The sequence below is a fragment of the Zootoca vivipara genome, chromosome 13 (genome assembly GCF_963506605.1).
Source record: "Zootoca vivipara chromosome 13, rZooViv1.1, whole genome shotgun sequence".
Taxonomy (NCBI): Eukaryota; Metazoa; Chordata; class Lepidosauria; order Squamata; family Lacertidae; genus Zootoca; species Zootoca vivipara.
Window position 1 is genome coordinate 32,976,710 of NC_083288.1, and position 25,073 is coordinate 33,001,782.

A 25,073-nucleotide genomic window follows, 5' to 3' on the forward strand; every position below is an offset into this window, starting at 1 on the left:
GCAACCCCAGAGTCGTCCACGACTGGACCTAATGGTCAGGGGTCCCTTTAACTTTAACTTTGCGGGGTGTTAGGGTAGAAGAACTATCTCTGGTCAGGGACACATTCTCCACCTTCTGGCATATTTTGTCCGCCTTTGGTCCCCAACCTGCACTCAGCTCTCACCAATGGCTTCTAAAAGCTGTCAGCATGTGAGAGCGACCACACCCCGGGACTGGCTTGGACTGGCTAACTAAACAAGGTGAGAGGAGCGAATGGGCTTCAAACCCTTGGGGAGTTAGGGACTTCCCCTGCATGTGAAGAATTGCTCCAGTGGACTAATGTAGTTTACATGTTGAAATTCGTAAAAATGCTGAGTTAAGAAGTACAGAATTAAATAGAGCTTTTTCTCAAACAGCTACTATATATATAGAATAGGGGTCCTGCCTCATGGCTGATCAGAGATGTGAACTGAGGTTTCCATGGCCTGATTCCAAGATACTACATACACCGTTTTACATTTTGGAATCTCCTTTTTCTACAGGAAATGCTAGGATGAATTTCTAGTATCACCATTTCCCTCTTCACCACTGTTCCCATAAAATTTAATGAAGGGGAATTTAAAATGAGAGTTGTAAATATTCTCCAGCAATCCTACGGGGAACCCAGCATTTTGTCTTTCTAATTACCTACCTACAGATCAAAAGGTCTGTAATTAATTCTGCTGCTACTCAAATCCCTGGTGCAGTTTCAGTGGCCACTGGAAAAATTCAAAGCAATGATCTTATAAATATAGCCATGATTATGATCCTCAATATTCTAGATTTCTGCCTCTCACGAAACTATTCTACATTTCATGTTAGACAGTTTTAATGTATTGATAGTGCTGTAGAAGAGATTAAATAAATCTGTGGTTAGATGGAAAACGTGCCCTTATGTGCAAGATGGTGGTTTTCTTGCTGCTGGCACTATTTGCTGCAAAGGTTTGTCAGGTCTGCATAGCAAATTGCAAGGTTCCGTATATACACCAGCGACTTCATAAGTACCATCAATCAGGAGATTTTATCATTGGTGTCATTGCTACTCATGGTGGCTTCGTCTCCAATCCAGGAACCTTCACTGAAGAATATCCTCCGGAATCATCTGAAGAGCTTGTGTAAGAACTTTTTGTTTTTTCTGCTTGGAGTGATCAGTCCTAGAATACCTCAGAACACCTGTAAACTCCTGTTTGGGAATAACTTCCTTCATCTCAGATTATATCCATTTCTGACTGAAAATGCATGGGATTCTGGAATTAAGGCAATTAAAAAAGAATAGTCCAGGAAATAAGAATTGTTCTACAGAAGAATGAAAAACTTCATGGGGAGGTCAATGGGATGTTAGGGGAGGGGTAGTACCTCTGGTTGAGGACATATTGTGCTCTTTCTGGGGTAGTTTGTCCACCTTTGGTCCCCACCCAGCACTCAGCTCTCACCAGTGTCTGCAGAAGCTGTCACCATGTGAGAGCAGTCACACTCTAGGGATGGCTTAGCCTGGTCAACACCTGCAGCTAAGCTAGTGTCAAACATAATCTCCTGATTTTCCTTCAACCACACCATCCTACCATGTTTCAATAATGCCTACCTTGAGATACACTTGAGTTATTGAAGCATGGAAGTAGCAACTATGGCAACCTTTCTTTCTAGACATTAATATTGTGAATAGCATTTTATCAAGAAGACCAACCCAGTTAAATATCTTTTCAAAATGCTCGGTGGTAAAAACTATACTGTAGTAAATAATGTACTGGGTTGTATCTCTATTTGTGTGCTTGAAATAGCTCCTTTATATATTCTGTTCATTTTGACAAAGTTTCTTTAGAAATGAATCTCACTGAGAAGCTATAGGATATGGTGTGTTCTGAAGTTGGCATTCTTCTTCTTTTTTAAGCTAAAGACTGCCTCAGAACAGATAGAATCTAAATATAATTACTGTAATTAGATCCAGAGCTCCGTTGTCATTCAACAAAAGGCAGAAGAGAAAGAAAACCTCACTGTGGTAGTGGGTATTGGGGGGGGCAGCTTTTCCAATGTAACAATGCATAGGATTTCTGCCTTACAATTCTGTACAAGGGAGAAAACATTAACAAACTCCTGGAGATCAATGAACTCAGCAGGAGCTTCTGTGTGGGTATCTTTTGGATGGCCTACATATTTATTGGAATTCCATTTAGATGGTTTAATTGGTTTACTTCCTTTGTATTTCCTTTGCTGGGGTTAATTGGGAAGAAGGGTGGAATATGAATTTCATTAATTAATAAATATTGTTGGAACTGTGAGATGTTCTTCTGATCAGGAATGCAATTGTTGTTCCAGCATGGTACCTAAGGGTTACCAACTCATCCTGGCCTTGGCATTTGCTGTCAAGGAGATCAATGAAAACACTCACATCTTGCCAAACGTCACCTTGGGCTTCCACATCTATGACAGCTATGTTGATGCAAGGAAAACATATCATGCCACAATGCTGCTTTTATCTACATTGGAGAAATTTCTCCCCAACTATATATGTGATACACAGAATAATCTGACAGCTGTCATTGGGGGTCTTGACTCCCAGATCTCCCTTCATGTGGCAACGATCTTGGATATTTATAAGATTCCACAGGTAGGACATCTATGGCTGCTTCTGAGTGGAATATGAAAATTCAGTAATGCAGTCATACTTTTTCTTTATTTCTTCCAGCTTGTATTATGCTTTTTTTCTTTACATGTTTTAGGCACACTGAAAACAGTTTGCTCACAACTGAAAAACAAAGAAACATATAATATCAAGTACGGTAGTTTCCCTCTCCCTTCCAGTGGCTCCCCAATAATAATTAACGAGCATTTGGTATATTTATAGTCCTTTTATTTCAGAATTATATTACAAGCCAAAACAGGCAACCCTCTGCAAGGATATCAGTTGCCTACTCAGACTCCTCCTCATTTCCACAGCACTAAGCACACCAAAGTGAAGTCCCTCCCCCCTGTCTCCTTTGTTCTTTGACACGCTTGGCTCTCCGAGCTCGGGGGAAGGGAGGGGCTTCCCCTTCACTCCCAATTGATGCATTGCCCAGCTCCTCCCTCCCTTCTTGTTGCTTAGCTACTATCTCATAGCTAGGCAGCTCCTCTCTCAACTGTGAAGCTTCTGTGTCTGCCTGCCTGCCTTTATGCTTCTGCAAACATTGGACTCGGGGGTGGACTCGAGGTACTCTTCTTTTAGCAGCTGATCTTCCTGATATTGCATTCCCTACTCTTCCAATCCAGACTAGCCTCTGACATAACTTGAACATGATTTTAATAGATTAGAACTGAATTTGAGCACTACATTTTGTGGGCATCCTCTGCTGATTCACAAACCCTGTTATGAACTGCCCATCTGTAGGCATAAACTGAAGTTGCTTTTTAATTAAGGGGGAATTTTAATTAAGGGAGAATTAGATGCTATGCCAGTCCGGCAATAAAAGAAATACTGTGATTAGCTGATGTAGATTGAGATCCTTATGTGAATGGAAATAGTCTGTATATCCCATTGGTCTGTAATTCAGGATTGATTAGATTGTACTCCCCTGGATCTGCAGTTTCATCAATGGTGACTCAGATAGTACAGCTGAGATATAAAATGTTTCCTGATGCTAAAGATGCACTATTTATATGGATGTTCAAATGCACATATCAAGTGCGGTTCACCATGTATAACACTGTTATATAAATAAAGGTTTTTTTTTTTTGTCTCTTCCCAACACACCTCTTTTTAGCTCATATATGGCCCGGCTCCAGTGATGAATGATAAAACCCCAGGACTACCTTTCTACCAGATGGCCCCCCAAGAAGGCCACCAGTTTGCAGGGATTCTTTCTTTGCTTCTGCATTTCAAGTGGACGTGGATTGGGGTTGCTGTGGTTGACAATGACAGTGGAGAAAGATTTGTACAAAATGTGCTCCCATTCTTTTCAGACAGAGGTATTTGTTTCGCCTTTCTAGAAACAATCCCAAGATTCAGTTTTATCACTGAAGGACTCACCCTGATGCAACAGGGGGCAAAAATGCATGATAGAGTGAGGGGTAGCAAAGCCAATGTTTTGCTGGTCTATGGAGAAACTTCTACCACAGTATTTTTGAGATGGATTCCATATCTATCAATGCTTGGGAGCATGAAAACAAATCTTAAAGGTAAAGTATGGATATCAACAGCCCAATTTCAGTTCATTTCATTGGCCTTTCAGCGGGATTGGGATGCAGAAATATTCAGTGGTACTATAACTTTCAGAATTCATTCCAACGATCTACCAGGATTTCATCAATACATTGAGGGCAGAAACCCTTACAATGCAGAAGGTGATGATTTCATCTGGGATTTCTGGCAACATGCCTTTGGCTGTGTATTTCCACATCGCATCCTCGATGATGTGATGGGGGATATCTGCGCAGGAACAGAGAATTTAGAGAACCTTCCTGCATCTCTCTTTGAAATGACTTTGGAAGGTCAAAGCTACAGCATCTACAATGCTGTCTTTGCCCTTTCCCATGCTTTACATGCCATGTCCTTAGCAATACTCAAACACTCACAAATGGTTAACGGAGGGAGGAAGAAGCTTCAGAAACAGCAGTTTTGGCAGGTAAGGCACTTTAAATCCTTAAATTGCATGAGACTATACAGTGTTCAAGCCCTGTTTAGGGAAGTTTTTAATCTGTGATATTTTAATGTATCTTGGTATTTGTTGGAAGCCGCCCAGAGTGGCAGGGAAAACCCAGCCAGATGTGCGGGGTATAAATAATAAATAATAATAATAATAAATAAATAAATAAATAATTAGTTCCCTAACAAATTTTCCCTCCTCTGCCCACAATCTTTGAAGGATGAATCTTCCTTCAATCTGTTACTTCAGAACTGTTGAGGTATAAAACTACTGAGGTATGCTGATGGTCCAATACACTTTCATCCTTTTATTCCACATACCGACACTCTCCATGCACAGAAGCACAGAAAGACATTTATTTACTCCTAGATTCTTTACCTGTTTATACACCCATTCATTTCTTTTCTCACTATCACCCCAATGCACAGTTATTATCTCATTTGTTGACTGCAATATGAGGCTCTTTTCAAGACACAATGCGGCATGCAGAGATTTTTACAGGCATGCACTTTGGGAGGAAAAGTTGAGAAGCATTCCTTCTCTACCTGAAGCCTATCCATGCTGAACATGAATAGGATCCCGAAACACACACAGCTAAGCTTACATGCAATACTAATGGGGAATGGGGAATGGAGAAAGGGGGAAATTGCAGGCCATCAATGAGCTCCAAATAAGCTTCATGCATGTTCCAGTCAGCAGGGCTCTGCACTGGATCTCTTTTTGAAACATTCAGATCCACCCTTTGCTAAATGCTTGCCTTCTCTCTTTTCAATCTAGCTCCATCATTTTCTGAGAGGTGTCTCATTTAACAACAGTGCTGGAGACACGGTGTCCTTCAATCAGAACGGGGAGGTAATATCTAGTCTGGACATTATCAACTGGATTATTTCCTCCAACCAGTCCTTTCATAGGGTAAAAGTTGGGAGGATGGATCCTGAGGCTCCTCCAGACCAAGCCTTCACCCTTCATGAAGATGCCATAACATGGCACAAATGGTTTAACCAGGTAGAGTCACATTGTTAGCTAATTCAAAAGAGATTCATTATTAAATGATTATTTGCCTTGATGTCTAAATAAAGTACACTTGAGAATCAGAAAAAAATCTTATGAAAGTATCTCATTTTTTTACTAGATGTAAATTAATGTATTTGTCCAGGATGTGTGTGTGTTTTTATCATTTTCTTCCCAAATGCACTGTAATGTTGTGTGATCTCTAAAAATATCTATGATATCTGCTATTTATTCACTGTTTTAAAATATATATGAATCCACTCGATGCAAAGCTGATTAACCCCTTACTGAAATGCTGTGACATCTTAGTAACATAGAGAAGTTCCCCAGAACCTGACTGATTCCAAACTCATTATTCTCATGAATATCATGCTTCTGCTTCATTTACTGATTAGGTTCGGCCTCTTTCTGTCTGTACTGAGAATTGTCATGCAGGATCAAGGAAGAAAGTGAAGGAAGGGGAACCGTTTTGCTGCTATGATTGCATCCCGTGCCCAGAGGGAAAGATTTCAAACCAGGAAGGTAAGAGAAATACGCAGAAATTTGGATACAGAAGCAGTACTTCCATTGATGTTTAAAGGATGTTTGTTAGAGAATGTCTTATTAAGCAGTCAGGGGTGGGCAGCTGTTGTGACCCATTGTGACACGCCTACATCCCTAGAGAGCAATGCTGGGGTCAAGTGGTCACCTATCGGGAAGCTCCCTGGTCACCACTCTGAATTTTTGAGCTTTCCCATCATCTGGTCATTCAATTCCAGCCACCCACTAAGTGGGTGGGGCTTTAAACTGTTAGTCCTCAGAGACTGTAGTCGGCTGAAGAACCACTCTGCCGGCCCTCCCTATTCACTGATGCTGTGGGTTTGTTGTTTGTTAATCTTTTTTCTTTCTAACGTACTGTGTTTATTGGCTTTCCTCTAGTTCAGTAATGGTTCCTGTATTCAGAACCGGGAAGGAATTTGCCTCTAAACCGATTGGCCCCTTTGTTGGTTTTGCCTTCCTTATAGCAATAGTCACATCTTTGGCAGGGAAGGCATCTAGGCAGGCTAACATCCTGGGGTGGGTGATGTGATACACAAACCCCACCTCAGAAGTGTGCGATAACAGGGTTCCCTGTAAGAGTGGTCTTGTTGGAAGTCTATGTCCAAAACCAAGGTGTGTAGCAGGTGGCCCATAGAGGTTTCTTCACCAACCTGGGAGGGTCATACATGTAGACCTGCATCTTTCATGGACATACTAATCTTGGGCTTGACCCTTGCAACAGCCTTTAACCAGGGAGACTGTGTGGGATATACACCCTTGTTGTTGTTGTTGTTGTTGTTGTTGCTGCTGTTTAGCCATTTAGTCAGTCCGACTCTTCGTGACCCCATGGACCAGAGCACGCCAGGTACTCCTGTCTTGCACTGCCTCCCACAGTTTGGTCAGACTCATGTTGAGAGAACACTGTCCAACCATCTCATCCTCTGTTGTCCCCTTCTCCTTGCACCCTCCATCTTTCCCAGCATCAGGGTCTTTTCCAGGGAGTCTTCTCTTCTCATGAGGTGGCCAAAGTATTGGAGCCTCGGCTTCACGATCTGTCCTTCCAGTGAGCACTCAGGGCTGATTTCCTTAAGAATGGATAGGTTTGATCTTCTTGCAGACCATGGGACTCTCAAGAGTCTCCTCCAGCACCATAATTCAAAAGCATCAATTCTTCAGCGATCAGCCTTCTTTATGGTCCAGCTCTCACTTCCATACAACACTACTGGGAAAACCATAGCTTGAACTATACGGACCTTTGTCGGCAAGGTGATGTCTCTGCTTTTTAAGATGCTGTCTAGGTTTGTCATTGCCTTTCTCCCAAGAAGCAGGCATCTTTTAATTTCGTGACTGCTGTCACCATCTGCAGTGATCATGCAGCCCAAGAAAGTAAAATCTCTCACTGCCGCCATTTCTTCCCCTTCTATTTGCCAGGAGGTGATGGGACCAGTGGCCATGATCTTAGGCTTTTTTTTTTTTATGTTGAGCATCAGACCATATTTTGCACTCTCCTCTTTCACCCTCATTAAAAGGTTCTTTAATTCCTCCTCACCTTCTGCCATCAAGGTTGTCTCATCAGCATATCTGAGGGTGTTGATATTTCTTCCGGCAGTCTTAATTCCGGCTTGGGATTCATCCAGTCCAGCCTTTCGCATGATGAATTCTGCACATAAGTTAAATAAGCAGGGAGAAAATATACAGCCTTGTCGTACTCCTTTCCCAATTTTGAACCAATTAGTTATTCCATATCCAGTTCTAACTGTAGCTTCTTGTCCCACATAGAGATTTCTCAGGAGACAGATGAGGTGATCAGGCACTCCCATTTCTTTAAGACCTTGCCATAGTTTGCTGTGGTCAACACAGTCAAATGCTATTGCGTAGTCAATGAAGGAAAAGTAAATGTTTTTCTGGAACTCTCTAGCTTTCTCCATAATCCAGCGCATATTTGCTATTTGGTCTCTGGTTCCTCTGCCTCTTCGAAATCCAGCTTGCCCTTCTGGGAGTTATCGGTCCACATACTGCTTAAGCCTGCCTCGTAGAATTTTAAGCATAACCTTGCTAGCATGTGAAATGAGTGTAATTGTGCAGTAGTTGGAGCATTCTTTGGCACTGCCCTTCTTTGGGATTGGGATGTAGACTGATCTTCTCCAATCCTCTGGCCATTGCTGAGTTTTCCAAACTTGCTGGCATACTGAGTGTAGCACCTTAACAGCATCATCTTTCAAAATTTTAAATAGTTCGGCTGGAATATCATCACTTCCACTGGCATTGTTATTAGCAGTGCTTTCTAAGGCCCATTTTACTTCACTCTCCAGGATGTCTGGAAGGAGATATACACCCTTTGCCCAAGAAAAGTCCAACCTACATCTGGAATCAATAAAGTTGTGGCTAAAATTAAATCCCAGACGCTTGTCCTGTCCAGTCATTTCACCTTCACAGGCTTGGCCTTGCTCCCTGAGGAGGGGTCACGGTGAGTGGGTCCACAATAAGCAGAGTTTGCTACGCAAAATCAGCTGTTCATTGTGAATTAATTCTGCTTAGTTTGTGGGAATATTAGAAAAGGTTGCATCAAGCAAATATAATATTAATTGTTCCAATCTACTTCCAAATCACATTCCTTATTATAAAATAAATGTGCTTTTTGAGGTGGGACTTTCTTGTGCAAGAGCTCCAAATACACTTTAATGGCTTAACTTTAATTTAACTTAGCTCGCTAAGTCTACACTTTATTGAAAAGTACACAAATGGCTCTTGTAAAGCCAAAGAAGTGTAATTTTAGCTTCTGAAAATGACAGGTAATGCTAAACAATAATAAAAAAATATAATAATAATAATAATAATAATAATAATAATAATAATAATATCTAAGCTCTGGTCCATGGGGTCAAGAAGAATAGGAAAAGGCTAAACGACACAACAACAACAACAACAACAACAACAACAACAACACAACAACAACAACAACAACAACAACATGACAACAAGTAATTGGAAGTGTCTTTTAATGACTTCATTCATTTTACACATATTTTACTTACCCTGCAAAACTATATCATCATGAGTAAAATATCTTTTGAATTCCCGAGTCATGTTACAACTTTTGAGCACTTCTCATATATGGAATTCAACACACTATATAATACCATATGGATGCTCTTAGAGCACAAGATTCTGCTTCAGCCCCATGTAGCTCTGCACCAATTAGGCCTCCACCACCACATAAGATCAAACAACACAGAATGTATGTTCTGACTTAAAGAGAGGCTTATATTGTGATGGAATTATATATGAATTGGGGACTATGTCTTTCTTTTTTCCAGATATGAGTGACTGTGATAAATGCTCAGACAAAGACTATCCAAGCAAGAACCAAGATGCATGTATTCCCAAGGATATAAGCTTCTTGTCTTATGAAGAACCTTTGGGCAACAGTTTAGTCTGTTTTTCGCTTTCATTTTCTCTGATGACAGCTCTGGTGCTGGGTACATTTATGAAGCACCATGACACTCCCATAGTCATTGCAAACAACAGGACCCTCACCTACACTCTCCTCATTTCTCTCCTGCTCTGCTTCCTTTGTGCACTGCTCTTCCTTGGCCAACCTGAGAAGGTGACCTGTCTCCTGCGACAAACCACTTTTGGCATCATCTTCTCAGTGGCTGTTTCTTGTGTATTGGCAAAAACCATCACTGTGGTTTTGGCTTTCATGGCCACCAAACCTGGATCCAGGATCAGAAAATGGGTGGGGAAGGGATTGGCCAACACCATTGTCCTTTCCTGCTCCTTTGTCCAGGCTGGGATCTGTACCGTGTGGCTAGCAACCTTTCCCCCATTTCCTGATACAGACAGTTTCTCAGTGGCTAAAGAAATTATACTAGAATGCAATGAGGGGTCTGTTATGATGTTTTACGTTGTTCTGAGCTATATGGGCTTCCTGGCAATTATTAGTTTCATTGTTGCTTTCCTTGCCAGGAAATTACCTGACAGTTTCAATGAAGCCAAGTTCATCAGTTTCAGCATGTTGGTGTTTTGCAGTGTTTGGCTCTCCTTTATTCCATCCTACCTGAGCAGCAAGGGAAAATACATGGTTGCTGTGGAGATCTTCTCCATCTTAGCCTCTGGTGCTGGACTGCTGGGTTGCATCTTTTCCCCCAAATGTTATATTATTGTGTTCAGGCCTCAGCTGAACAACAAAGAGCAGCTTATGAGGAAGAAAAACTAAAGAAAGAAAGAAAGATCTGCCCTTTGCTAATAATCAACCAACAAAACCACAGAGGATCCCCTTCCTTAAAAAAAGCTACACTTGCAATTTTCAAATCTATATGGAAGCAACTGATTCCTACCCAGTCTATACTCTGTTTTTATCTACTAGTTAAAACACATTTTTTAAAAATATGATAAAGAAAGCAATTAAACAGGTTTTTCTATAATAATTTGTCACTGTAATAATATTGACTGTTAGGATTTTGTGTAGCCTCTGCTTCAGCTTGGCTAGTGTGATTACTGTCACATGAGTGACTGAGAGAGAATATGGGAACGGAAGACTGTCTTATCTCTTCCGTCTGAGAGTGTTCTTGTAATGTGATGTACTTTCACTTCTTCTGTGTGCAGTCTTCTTGTTCTGCCAGAGCTTGGAGAACACAGACGTGAATTATGGAGTCGCTGTATATAGACTGTAAATAACCATAGTTTAAATCTAAGGATGTTTTTTTTCTTCTTGCTGCATGATGCTATAAGACTTATGTGCTCTTCTCATAAGAGGATTGTTGCAGATAGGCACTCTGGTGTGAGGGGACATGCCATTCCAGAGGAGGCCTTCCGGGAGTCGCTCAGGGGTCTTGGGGTCTACCGTCTCCGAGAGAGCGTCATTCTGACATGAGAAAAAATACAGAACAAGATGCCTATGAAATTAATTTTCTCAAAGATTCAATTATCTATTTTTCAAATAATCTTTAGGTGATTTCATACCCTGGTAATTTTAGCATCCATTAACTCCAATCTGTCCCCAAAATGCAAATGTCCATTCATTTCCTTTCAGTATTATTGTTTTTCTTTGTTTCTTTCTTCTTGTGTGTTATTGAAGTGTACGTTCTTTTTTAAATAAACACATTATTTTTAAAAAATACAATGCTCCAGAGAAGGAAGTGAATTGTTATGGCTTCTTCTCTCCCAAAACACAATACGACTCTGGCTGTTAATTATTTCAGATTTATTGCTAAAACAACAAACTAGGATGGAGCTCCTCTACTCATTGTCCTCCCCAGAAGATGGAGTTGCCCGGACTGAGCTCCTCCCCCTTCCCCAGCACGGAAGCCCCCACCTTCTCTTCGGGTATCTTTTGCGTGTCTCGGGCACATTTGAGATCCTACGAGATTTGGGAGAGAATTTTTCCTGCATTCCAACATCTGGCTCACTATTGGAGCTCTCACACAGCTGCCTGTCACTTTGGCCCTGTTTTTCTCCTCCCCTTTGTTCCGAGCTCAGATTCCGCTGCTAACTGTTCTCTCCCTATGCCTACTTCTTCTCCTCCTGTCAGCACCTGAGTTTCGCTGACATGAATCTATTTTAGTGACATTGCTTCTCATGTGTCTTCGTCTCCATTCCAACAACCTTCACTAAAGAAGCCCCACCGGAATTTTTCATGAGACTTAGAAATAAGGGAGTGGTTGTATGTAACTCCTTGCAGGCTTTGATACATGATCTATGGGCTCCATCTGGAGCATACAAAGCTGCCTTATTGGTTCATCCAGCTCAGTCTTGTCTGGGCCACTGTCACAAGGCAGCAGTGAACTGGATGAGGGTGAATAAATTATTCTCTGCATAGTTGGTTCCTGTATTCAGAAGGATACTCCTGGATAGGTCTTAATTGTAGGAGGGCCAAACAACCCTGGTGCATACAAATGCCTTTTACAATTTTCATTTGGCAAGGCATCTATGGCTGTATGTGGATTGGGATAATTTAGCCACTGTACACTATGCACCACAGCAGCATCTCTTGAGTTTTTAGAAACTATGTAAATATCAGCATTCCATTCAAGGAGAAAATATCACTTTAGTGAACTCTCTTAGTGAAGAGTTCATCTTGCCTCCAATTGATTTCAAGTAATCCGGGAGATGCATCTGGCACCTACATTATATAGGCTTTTGACACATATATAGGCTTTTTGGGACCCATCTCATCTCTGTAATGTTAAGCTTTATCTGTCTTTTTTTACATATTGTATTTCATTTCTATAACCTTGCTTCAGGTGGACAGCAGGTAATAGTTTGTATACTATTACTCCAACTACTTCTAATAATAATAATCTCATGTTTTAATTGCATTGCAATGGGATTTGTGACAGCAGAAAATTGTTACCTTGAGAAACTCTGAGTTATTGTGGCATGGGAGTAACAACTATGACAACTTTTCTTTCTATACATTAATATTGTGAATAGCATTTTATCAAGAAGACCAACCCTATCATGAAAAATGTTGGGGGGGATTTTTGCTCTACATGTGGAACATTATTCCTGGTGTCAATCAGTCAACGCCACGTATTCAGGGTTTCCTTCACAGCTTTTTGGCAAAGATCATGCAAAACATTCATTATGTTTCATCCTGTGGGTCATCCCAATTACAATAGTCCCTATCCATCTAACTGTGCAGAGAAGAAAGATTTCCACTCTTATGTGATAAACATGTTTCCTATAGTAATTCTCAGGGAAAATCCCTGGATCTGAACAGGTGATTTCCTGATTCATTAATTCTGAAAGGCACCAATTTTAGTGCTCATCCAGCCCACTGTGGAATTTCAGTTGCCATGAACAAAACAAATAACAAGGGCACTGAAGAATTTTGCAAATATGTCTCCCACCATTTAGAGATGGGGGCATTGTGGACCAAGAACAACCATCTGTTGTGATCTCTGATTTTTTGCACGATTGACCCTGAAGCTCTGGGCTGTGAACAGAGTGAACTGTCATTAAGGCAAGAAGTTCTCATCACAGAGATTCTAATGATTGTACTGTAGCAAACAACAAAGGAATCTGTGTTTAGTTGAAGATTTGCCCCATGCAATGAGGATGGTAGTTGTAGTGGTCTTGCTGCTCGCTTTGTTTCCTCACATGGCAAGGGAGTCTCATGCTGTTAAATGCAGGGTTCAGTATCCACAACGCCCACTTCATGTGTATCATCAGCCAGGAGATTTCATTATTGGTAACATACCTTCTCATGGTGCCTTTGTTTTCAGTTCAGCAACTTTCACTGAAGAACCTCTATCTGCATTGCCTGAAGAGCTTGTGTAAGAACTTGTTTTGTGTCTGTTTTTATTTTCGTTTAATATTTCCATTTAGCTAAAAGGGATATCTCTTCAGAAGAAGATCAGATAACCAGAGGAATCTCCACAGGGAAATGCAAATTTTTTTTGTGTGTTTTTTTTTAAGGATTTGTTTGTTTAAGCACACAATCTTTGTTCTCTTCCTTTCGGTCCTCACTACTTTCTTTTTTTACACCAAGTTCCTCTTTGTTTTTTACTCAACTTGTGCCCCCTTTCCTGTTTCTATTCTGGCACCACTCATTTTGTTGCTCAGTTTTCATATACACTCCTGAGAGTAGTTCCCCTAACAGTTACAATTTTCAGAGTTCCCTGAAAAGAGGGATTGACTATGAAATTGCTCACACTAACCTTAACAAACAGCAGCTTCCATAATTCTTCGTGCTATAAATGTACAGTTTGAATATGGCCTTTGAGCGACTGATCACCCCATGGTTTGAAGGCTGAGCAAAGATTTGAAACTGGCCCTTCCCCTTCTAGTCCAATGCTCTCATAGCTGTACCATTTTTAATATTGCTCCTCACAGATGAGGCTTCCCAGCAAAATTATAAAACTACCTTACTTTCCATCAAGTCAGTCAATTTCCTCCCATTACTCAGTAATAATGTACTTCTGTGGGCCAACTGATAATTGTATTTATGTTACTTAAGCTATGAAGTAGAACTCTTGTGACTTATGATTGGCACCATCATCAGTTGCTATTCCTGCTTGTTTTGACTTCCTTCTCCTTATTTGTTTCAGTTAAAGGTCTTTTAAAAATGATGGGTGGTAAACACTGTACTGTAGTGAGTAATGTACTGGATTAAAAGCATAGTTTTGTGCTTGAAATAGATCCTTTATTCTGTTCATTTGGACAAAGTTTACTTGAATAGGAATCTCACTCAGAATGTATAGCATACTGTAATTAGATTCAGAGTGTCACTGTCATTAAGCAAAAAGCAGAAGAGAAAGAAAACCCCATTGTAGTGGAGGAGGGGGGTTGGGGGCAGCTTATTCCAAGGTAACAATGCATCATATTGCAGCCTTACAATTCTGTATCTATGTACAAGGTAGAAAACTTGAACAAACTCAGTGGGAGCTTCTGTGTGGGTATGTTTTGGATGGCCTACAGATCTATTGGAATTGCATTTATATATATTTTAATTGCTTTATTACCTAAGTGTTTCCTCTGCTACAGTCAATTGGGAAGAAGGGTGGGGTATAAATTTCATTAATTAATAAATTTTGTTGGAACTGTGAGATATTTTCAGATTAAGAATGCAATTGTTGTTCCAGCGTGGTGCCTAAGGGTTACCAGCAAATATTGACATTGGCATTTGCAATCAAGGAGATCAATGGAAACCCTCACATCTTACCAAATGTCACCTTGGGCTTCCACATCTATGACAGCTATGCCCATGCAATTAAGACATATCATGCCACAATGCTGCTTTTATCTACACTGGAGAAATTTCTCCCCAACTATATATGTGATACGCAGAATAATCTGACAGCTGTCATTGGGGGTCTTGATGCCCAGGTCTCCCTTCATGTGGCAACTATCTTGGATATTTATAAGATTCCACAGGTAGGACACCTATGCATGCTTCTGAGTGGAATATGGAAATTCAGTAATCCAGTCATACTTTTTCTTTATTTCTTCCAGCTTGTATTATGCTGTTTAGAAACAGAAATGTGTTTATTGGGAATAATCAGATAAATTATTCTTTTTCTTTCTTTCTTTTACATGTATTATGCAAACTGAAGGCAGTTAATTCACAACTGAAAAACAAAGAAACTTATAACGGGAACATGATTTTAATAGATTAGAACTGAATATGAGCACTACATTTTTGAGGCAAGCTATGGATTTGAAATTGGGACATGGGTGGCGATGTGGATTAAATCACAGAGCCTAGGGCTTGCCGATCAGAACGTTGGCAGTTCTAATCCCTGCAATGGGGTGAGCTCCCGTTGCTCGGTCCCAGCTCCTGCCAGCCTAGCAGTTCGAAAGCATGTCAAAGTGTAAGTAGATAAATACAGCAAGAAGGTAAACGGTGTTTCCGTGTGCTGCTCTGGTTTGCCAGAAGCGGCTTTGTCATGCTGGCCACATGACCTGGAAACTGTACACCAGCTCCCTCGGCCAATAACGTGAGATGAGCGCTGCAACCCCATCAGGGGTCCCATTACCTTTACCTAATGGATTTTTAAATAGATAGCATCCTCTGCTGAATCACAGGCCCTGTTATTAGCTGTTCATCTGTTGGAGAATGACTTTATCAAACAGATCCTGATGCTGTATAAAGCAGAGCCTGGCTTTCATTGAAGCAAAACCATAAAGTTCAAAAACTAATTAAGTTGGTTTTAACTGAGGGAGAATTAGATGCTATACCAGTCATTCAATTAAAAATACTGTGAATAGCTTTAAAAAGAAATCGGGTAATTGCTGATGCAGAATGAGATCCTTATGTGAATCCTTATCTGTATATCCTATTGCTCTGTAATTCAGGATTGATCAGAACTGACTCTGATAATGTTTCCTGATGCTAAAGATGCACTATTTATATGGATGTTCAAATGTTCATATCAAGTGAAATTCACCATGCTTAACACTGCTACCTATATAAATGGACGGTGTTCTCTCTCTCTCTCTCTCTCTCTCTCTCTCTCTCTCTCTCTCTCTCTCTCTCTCTCTCTCTCTTTCCAACACACCTCTCTTTAGCTCATATATGGCCCGGCTCCAGTGATGAATGATAAAACCCCAGGACTACCTTTCTACCAGATGGCCCCCCAAGAAGGCCACCAGTTTGCAGGGATTCTTTCTTTGCTTCTGCATTTCAAGTGGACGTGGATTGGGGTTGCTGTGGTTGACAATGACAGTGGAGAAAGATTTGTACAAAATGTGCTCCCATTCTTTTCTAACAGAGGTATTTGTTTTGCCTTTTTGGAAAGAATTCCCAGATTTAGTTTTCTCACTGAAGGACTCACCATGATGCAACAGGGGGCAAAAATACATGATAGAGTGATGGGTACCAAAGCCAATGTTGTGGTGGCCTACACAGAAGCTTCTAGCACTGTGATTTTGAGATGGCTTCCATATCTATCAATGCTTGGGATCACGAAAACAAATGTAAAAGGTAAAGTATGGATATCGACAGCCCAATTTCAGTTCATTTCCTTAGCCTTTCAACGGGATTGGGATGCAGAAATATTCAATGGTGCCATAATCTTCAGAATTCATTCCAATAATCTCCCAGGATTTCATCAGTATGTTGAGGACCGAAACCCTTTCAATGCAAAAGGTGATGATTTCATTTGGGATTTCTGGCAACAAGCCTTTGGCTGTCTATTTCCACATCGCGTTCAGGGAGATGTGATGGGTCATATCTGCACAGGAATTGAGAATTTAAAGAACCTTCCTGCATCTCTCTTTGAAATGACTGTGCACGGTCAAACCTACAGTATCTACAATGCTGTCTTTGCCATAGCCCATGCTTTACATGCCATGTCCTTAGCAATACTCAAACAATCACAAATGGTGAATGGAGGGAGAAAGAAGCTTCAGAAACAGCAGTTTTGGCAGGTAAGGGGCAAGAAATCCACAAGTGGCTTGTGAATATCTAGTGTTCAAGTTCCCTAACAAATATTTCCTCCTCCCTGCCTTCCCTGGTGATCTGTGTAGCATCCCTGCCTGCAATCTTTGAAGGATGAAGCTTCCTTCAGTTCTTGTACTTCAAAACTGTTCAGGTATGAACCTTTGAGGTATGCTGATGGTCCAGTACACTCTCACCCTTTCCCCCCCACATATATACACTCTCCATGCCACAGAAGCACAGAAAGACATTTATTTACTCCTAGATTATTAACCTACTCACACATACACCCATTCATTTCTTTTCTATCACCGCAATATACAGTTATTGTCTCATTCATTGGCTGCAATATGAGGCTCTTTTCAAGACTAAATGGGGCATGCATACCTGTTGATAGGAATGCACTTTGGGAGGAAAAGTTGAGAAGCATTCCGTCTCTACCTGAAGCCTATCCTTACTGATCCTACGCCATTTTGGGCTGAAGCCACACACCTCCTCCATATTAATACCAATAGAATTCCAAAACACACACACCTAAGCCTTCATGCAATGCTAATGGGGAGTGGAGAAAAGGGGACATTGCAGGCCGTCCACGAAGCCCAAATAGGCTACATGTATGTTGCAGGCTGTGGGACTCCCCTCTCTGCATTAGGTCTCTTTTTGAAACATTCAACTCCACCCTTTGCTAAATGCTTGCCTTCTCTCTTTTCAATCTAGCTCCACCATTTTCTGAGAGGTGTCTCGTTTAACAACAGTGCTGGAGACACAGTGTCCTTCAATCAGAACGGGGAGGTAATATCTAGTCTGGACATTATCAACTGGATTATTTCCTCCAACCAGTCCTTTCATAGGGTAAAAGTTGGGAGGATGGATCCTGAGGCTCCTCCAGACCAAGCCTTCACCCTTCATGAAGATGCCATAACATGGCCCAGGTGGTTTAACCAGGTAGAGTCACGTTGTTAGCTAATTCAAAAGAAATTCATTCTTAAATGATTATTTGCCTTGATGTCTAAAATAAAGTACACTTGAGAATCAGAAAAAAATCTTATGAAAAGATCTCATTTTTTTACTAGATGTAAATTAATGTATTTGTCTAGGATGTGTATGTGTTTATCATTTTCTTCCCAAATGCACTGTAATGTTGTGTGATCTCTAAAAATATCTATGATATCTGCTATTTATTCACTGTTTTGAAACAGATATGAATCCACTCTATGCAAAGCTGATTAACCCCTTATTGAAATGCTGTGACGTCTTAGTAACATAGAGAAGTTCCCCAGAACCTGACTGATTCCAGACTCATTATTCTCATAAATATCATGCTTCTGCTTCTTTTTCTGATCAGGTTCGGCCTCTTTCTGTCTGTACTGAGAATTGTCATGCAGGATCAAGGAAGAAAGTGAAGGAAGGGGAACCGTTTTGCTGCTATGATTGCATCCCATGCCCAGAGGGAAAGATTTCAAACCAGGAAGGTAAGAGAAATATGCAGAAATTTGGGTACAGAAGCAGTACTTCCATTGATGTTTAAAGGATGTATGTTAGAGAATGTCTTATTAAGCAGTCAGGGGGTGGGCAGCTGTTATGGCCCATTGTGACAGGCCCACATCCCTAGAGAGCAATGCTGGGGTCAAGCGGCCACCTATTAATAACTTCTGTTCATGTTGACACATAAAATGATTTATAAAAAGTGTGGAACTCAAACTATATCCTTGTGTGTCGCAATTATTCTGTCTGTGGTGTTTCTTCCTGTCCTTGCAAGGTATTTCTCTTTCTTTCTCCTGGTTGTTGCTTCTTATCCGTCATGCCTTGGGTGCAGCTGATATCCCACTGTTGTTCCGGAAATTTCTCCCTCACTCTTTCCCATGCTTTGTTGTTTTGCAACTTTGACAGCAGCTGCAAAAGTCACCCTGTCTCAATAAATAACCTGTTCTCACCATTTTTCCTCTCAGCCTGGTCTGTCAAACTGCAGGTGACTCATTAATGAACCTTAAGTTCACAGACACCTTTCCTTCTTTCCTCCAACTGAAGATAAATGATCATTTTTTTCTTCCAATTAAATTAAATTCCAAGTCCGTTATTCAGTTCACTCTGTCAATAACAAAGGATGAGGACGAGTCAGCTCTAAGTTTCCATTGTAAACCTTTTCAAAATAGCACTTCCTTCCCTTCCCCCCCCCTTTTTTACAAACTCAGTTCCGTTTGATGTTATATTCCATATCTATTATCCAATTTCTTCCCTTACTTGCACGAATTTAATTTTAACTAACATCCAAACGATGGTTGCTGAATCATAAATGTAGCGAAGAAACTGTAGGCTCCCCTCCACCTCCCACCGTCTTTTGCACCAAATTCAAACCTTAATGACTTTGCAGCTGGTTCTGTTCCGCAGTTTGTGATCTCATCTCTTCTAGCATGCCCCTGTACTTTAGTCCAAATTAAGCTCTAATTAACAGGAGAACCTCTGCTTCTTAATGGCAGTGTAGGAGGGTGTACGACAGGTGAAGTGCTTTTGCACTCAGTGCCTCCCTGCCTCCACATTCCATGCTGGAGCGAGAGCCAGGTACCAATACAAATTGCGAGTGAAGCCCGTTCCCTCCTGTCCCTGAGGGGAACTTACAAGGATAATTACCCTCAATCATCCTTGCTTTTCCTTTGCCAACCATCTCCCGTTGTCATGGGAACTGCCTCCATTAAGGCAGACTGGAACCGGAAGCCTACCTTAAGAGAAATTTCTCTTTTCTCTACCTTAAGAGAAATTTGGATCCAGATGCAGCATTTCCACTGAGCTTCCTTTAACGGGAATGGGACAAATTAAGCCATGACTAACTTGTCCATTTAGCCATGACTAACTTGTCCAAGCACTCCTCAGATCACTTCCATACAATCTCTTCATGGAGCCTTCATCCTGATTTGTGTGCACAATGTTTATAAGGAGTGTGTTTGTTTGTTTTTTTTAAAAAAGCTGAATGTGCTAGAGGAGGAGGTCAGAAAACTTTTTCAGCAGGGAGCTGAACCACTGTCCCTCAGACCTTGTGGGGGGCCGGACTACAGTGAAACTTGGAAAATTTGAATATCATCGAAAAGTGCATTTATTTCAGTAACGCAACTTAAAAGGTGAAACCAATATATGAGATAAATGCATGACATGCAAAGCAAGATATGCCAAGCCTTTATTTGTTGTAATTGTAATTATTTGTCATTAGGCGGGTTAATTTTAAATGAACTGTAATTAATGAAATGTAATAGCAATGTTTATTTTTGTATTATTGTAACTATTTGTTTTATTTCTGTGGAAATAAGTACAGTGGAACCTCGGTTTATGAACACCTCGGTTTATGAATTTTCGGTTTATGAACGCTGCGGACCCATCTGGAACGGATTAATTCATTTTTCATTACTTTCAATGGGAAAGTTTGCTTCAGTTTATGAACGCTTCAGTTTATGAACAGACTTCCGGAACCAATTACACCCATGCTTCAGTTTATGAACGCTTCAGTTTAAGTACTCCGCGGACCCATCTGGAACGGATTAATCCACTTTCCATTACTTTCAATGGGAAAGTTTGCTTCAGTTTATGAATGCTTACTCCGCGGACCGTCTGGAACAGATTAATTCACTTTCCATTACTTTCAATGGGAAAGTTCGCTTCAGTTTATGAACGCTTCAGTTTATGAACAGACTTCCGGAACCAGTTGTGTTCATAAACCGAGGTACCACTGTATTTGTAAAAATTAAATGAAAATTAAGTATTTGTAAAAATTAAATGAAAAAATAAAAAATAGTAAGCTGCATTACTGAAATAAATGCACTTTTCAATGATATTCTAATTTTCCAAGTTTCACCTGCATATTTTGGAGGAAAAATGAATGAATTCCTATGCCCCACAAATAACCCAGAGATGATTTTTTAAAAAAAAAAAAAGCACACATTTTATTCATATAAAAACATGCTGATTCCCGGACCGTCTGTGGGCCAGATTTAGAAGGCGATTGGGCCAGATCCCGCCCCTGGGCCTTAGTTTGCCTACCCGTTTGCTAGACAAACACAGCTGTTTATTGTGTACTCATTCTGCTTAGTTTGTGTGGATGTTAGAAAAGGTTGCATCAAGTAAATGCAATATTAAATGTTCCAGTGTACTTCCCAATCAATTTCCTTATTGTTATAAGTCTGTGCTTTTTGAGCCGGGGGCTTCTTGTACAAGAGCTCCAAATCCACTTTAATGGCAGAACCTGAATTTGCACATATGTGATTTAATCCCACAACCAAACAATGGCAGTCTGTATGTACCATTTATATTCAGTAACCATATGTATTCAGCCAGTACGTCATCATTTCCCTTGAGATCTCTCCCACTTGACCACCATTCAGGACAGGGTCCATTTTGCCTAAGTATCTGCCTCACCAGATACCATTGCTCTTTCACAAATATGGGATGAATTTAGCATGCCTTTCTGATGATATCTGCCATAGCACATTAGGACATGTCATCTTATGCAATGAAACAAAAATTTTGATGTGAGGAATTCAAATCTGCTCTTATCTTTGTGATTTAGTTTGCTAAGTCTACATTTGATTGAAAAGTACATAAATGGCTCTTGCAAAGCCAAAGAAGTTTTATTTTATCTTCTCAAAATGTCACGTGATGCTAAATAATAATAAAAAATATAATATTAATATATAATATAACTACAAGTAATTGGAATTCACTTTTAATGACGTCCTGCATTTTTACACATACAGTGGTACCTTGGGTTAAGAACTTAATCTGTTCCGGAGGTCCGTTCTTAACCTGAAACTGTTATTTAGCTAATGTACCACTTTAGCTAATGGGGCCTCCCATTGCCACCGCATGATTTCTGTTCCCATCCCGAAGCAAAGTTCTTAACCCAAAGAATTATTTATTGGTTAGCGGAGTCTGTATCCTGAAGCATCTGTAACCTGAAGCGTCTGTAACCCGAGGTACCACTGTATTTTACTTACCATGCAAAACTAAATCATCTTAACCAAATGGTTTTTTCAATTCCTAAGTCATATTACAACTTTCATGCACCCCTCATATTTGAAATACAACACACTGTATAATACCATATGGATACCCTTGCAGCACAAGATTCTGCTTCAGCCCCATGTAGCTCTACACCAATTAGGCCTCCACCACGACATAAGATCAAAGAACACATAATGTATATTCTGGCTTAAAGAGAGGCTTATATTGTGATGGAATTATATATGAATTGGGGACTGTGTCTTTCTTTTTTCCAGATATGAGTGACTGTGATAAATGCTCAGACAAAGACTATCCAAGCAAGAACCGAGATGCATGTCTTCCCAAGGATATAAGCTTCTTGTCTTATGAAGAACCTTTGGGCATCAGTTTAGTCTGCTTTTCGCTTTCATTTTCTCTGATCACAGCTCTGGTGCTGGGTACATTTATGAAGCACCATGACACTCCAATTGTCATTGCAAACAACAGGACCCTCACCTACACTCTCCTCCTTTCTCTCCTGCTCTGCTTCCTTTGTGCACTGCTCTTCATTGGCCAACCTCAGAAGGTGACATGTCACCTACGACAAACCACTTTTGGCATCATCTTCTCAGTGGCTGTTTCTTGTGTATTGGCAAAAACCATCACTGTGGTTCTGGCTTTCATGGCCACCAAACCTGGATCCAGGATGAGGAGATGGGTGGGGAAGAGATTGGCCAACACCATAGTTCTTTCCTGCTCCTTTGTCCAGGCAGGGATCTGTACGGTGTGGCTGGCAACCTTTCCCCCATTTCCAGATGTAGACAGTTACTCGGTGTCTAAAGAAATTATACTAGAATGCAATGAGGGGTCAGTGATGATGTTTTACGTTGTTCTGAGCTATATGGGCTTCCTGGCAATTATTAGTTGTATTGCCGCTTTCCTTGCCAGGAAATTACCTGACAGCTTCAATGAAGCCAAATTCATCAGTTTCAGTATGTTGGTCTTTTGCAGTGTTTGGCTATCCTTTATTCCCTCCTACCTGAGCACCAAGGGAAAATACATGGTTGCTGTGGAGATCTTCTCTATCTTAGCCTCTGGTGCTGGACTGCTGGGTTGCATCTTTTCCCCCAAATGTTATATTATTGTGTTCAGACCTCAGTTGAACAACAGGGAGCAGCTAATAAGGAAGTAAAATGAAAGGAAGGAAGGAAGGAAGGAAGGAAGGAAGGAAGGAAGGAAGGAAGGCCTTTGCAAATCAAAAGGGAGTATGTGTATGTTTCTTTCTGCCGATACAGGAGAATATGTGTGCATGCCTGTTAAGCCTTATACACATTTCACTGTTGTCTAATTCTGCATAGTTGGGGGGAAATCACTTGGAAGAATGAATCCAATCTACGAAACCGCAGATTGCACTTGCAATTTTCAGATCTATATGGATGCAACTGATTCCTACCCAGTCCATATTCTCTTCTTTTACCTACAAGAATAAAAACAATTTTCAAAAAAATATGATAAACACAGCAATTAAACAGGATTTCCTATAATAATTTGTTGTATTATATTGACCCCATTATATGAGATGCCTAAAAAATTAATTTTCCCAAATGTTCAGTTATCTATTTTTAAGATAATCTTCAGGTGATATTATACCCTGATAATTTTACCATGCATTAACTCCAATCTGAACCATAGCTGCCAAGTTATCCCCTTTTTTAAGGGATTTTTCCTTATGCTGAATAGGCTTCCTCACGAGAAAAGGGAAAACTTGGCAGCTATGATCTGAACCCAAAATGCAAGTGTCCATTCATTTCCTTTCTGTATTTTTGTTCTTTGTTTCTTTCTTCTTGTGTGTTATTGAAGTATATGTTCTTGCTTAAATAAACACATTTTTTATTTTAAAAAATGCAATGCCCCAGAGAAGGAAGTGAATGTATTATAGTGACATTGCTTCTCATGTGTCTTCATCTGCATTCCAACAACCTTCACTAAAGAAGCCCCACAGGAATTACCTGAAGAACTCCCCCCCTTCCTATTTACTGTGTCATTGCAGTGATCAGTCCTAGAATGGCAGTCAAAGTACACCTACAGGGGCTGCAAACTTATACACACTTATTTGAGAATATCTTCCCTTGAATTCAATAACATCCAACTCTGTCTGAAAATGCATAGAATTGTGGTGTTAAGGCAATTGAAAAAACACTGAACTGAAAACCCATTCCTCCACAGGGAAAAGAGTAAGTTTATTGGGAAGCGAATGGGGTGTTAGGGGAGGGGGGGTGCCTCTGGTCAGGGACACGTCGTGTACCTACTGGCATAGTTTATCCACCTTTGGTCCCCACCCTGCACTCAGCTCTCACCAATGGCTTCTAGAAGCTGCCAGCATGTGAGAGCGGCCACACCCCGGGAGTGGCTTGGACTAGCTGGGTCCAAAGGTGATGGTACTTGATGGTAGCGAATGGGCCTCAAAACCTTGGGGAGTTAGGATAGGCTGCAGTGGATTGAGCTGATGAAACCATTATTCAGTCCAATGGTCATGGGGCTAATCAACCTGGGAAAGCCACTCATCTAGAAGAAGGAAAACTCTGAAATTAAACCTCTGTTACCTGCAGGGTATCTTTGGGAGAAAAAAAGGCTAAGGAGTAAGAAAAGGCCAAGTTGGTGTCGAACATATTGTTCTGATTTTCTTTCGACCACATCATCTTACCATGTTTCAGTAATTCCTACTAGGTCATATTTGTCATTTTGTATTAATAGCTCCAATTCCTCTGACTTGTTTCCCATACTCTGTGCATTAGCATAGAGATTACTGAAACCTTGGTTCATTCCCTCTAGTTGCTTCCTTGTGTCCCTTTAGTGAATTTCAAGTACTTCCTAATCCTTTCTCTCAAGTTGCCTTTTCCAGACTGCAATTCCCTTTCCTTGGGATCATTTTCTTGGAAGGTAGCGAGTGGGTTATGGGCATACTAATCCACTGTCAGTAGCATTGGATCTGTAGGGAGTAGATCAAGAATGGAAAACAAACTCCAAGTTTTTAAATATCTAAAGGGCTGTGACA

At 40.6% G+C, this 25,073-nt stretch overlaps 2 protein-coding genes across 2 annotated transcripts; both read left to right on the forward strand.

Annotated features, from left to right (window-relative positions):
- The first annotated feature begins 2,333 nt into the window (after positions 1-2,333).
- Positions 2,334-10,387, forward strand: LOC118095470 (vomeronasal type-2 receptor 26-like). The gene is made up of 4 exons (XM_035136719.2): positions 2,334-2,624; positions 5,416-5,643; positions 6,045-6,171; positions 9,486-10,387. Exons 1-4 carry the CDS (start codon positions 2,334-2,336, stop codon positions 10,385-10,387), a joined length of 1,548 nt encoding a protein of 515 aa, XP_034992610.2.
- A 2,843-nt stretch (positions 10,388-13,230) lies between these two features.
- LOC118095471 (vomeronasal type-2 receptor 26-like) lies at positions 13,231-23,210 on the forward strand. Its single transcript, XM_060281235.1, has 5 exons — positions 13,231-13,448; positions 14,757-15,048; positions 17,771-17,998; positions 18,399-18,525; positions 22,315-23,210. The coding sequence occupies exons 1-5, from the start codon at positions 13,231-13,233 to the stop codon at positions 23,208-23,210; spliced, it is 1,761 nt and encodes a 586-aa protein (XP_060137218.1).
- The last annotated feature ends 1,863 nt before the right edge of the window (positions 23,211-25,073 follow it).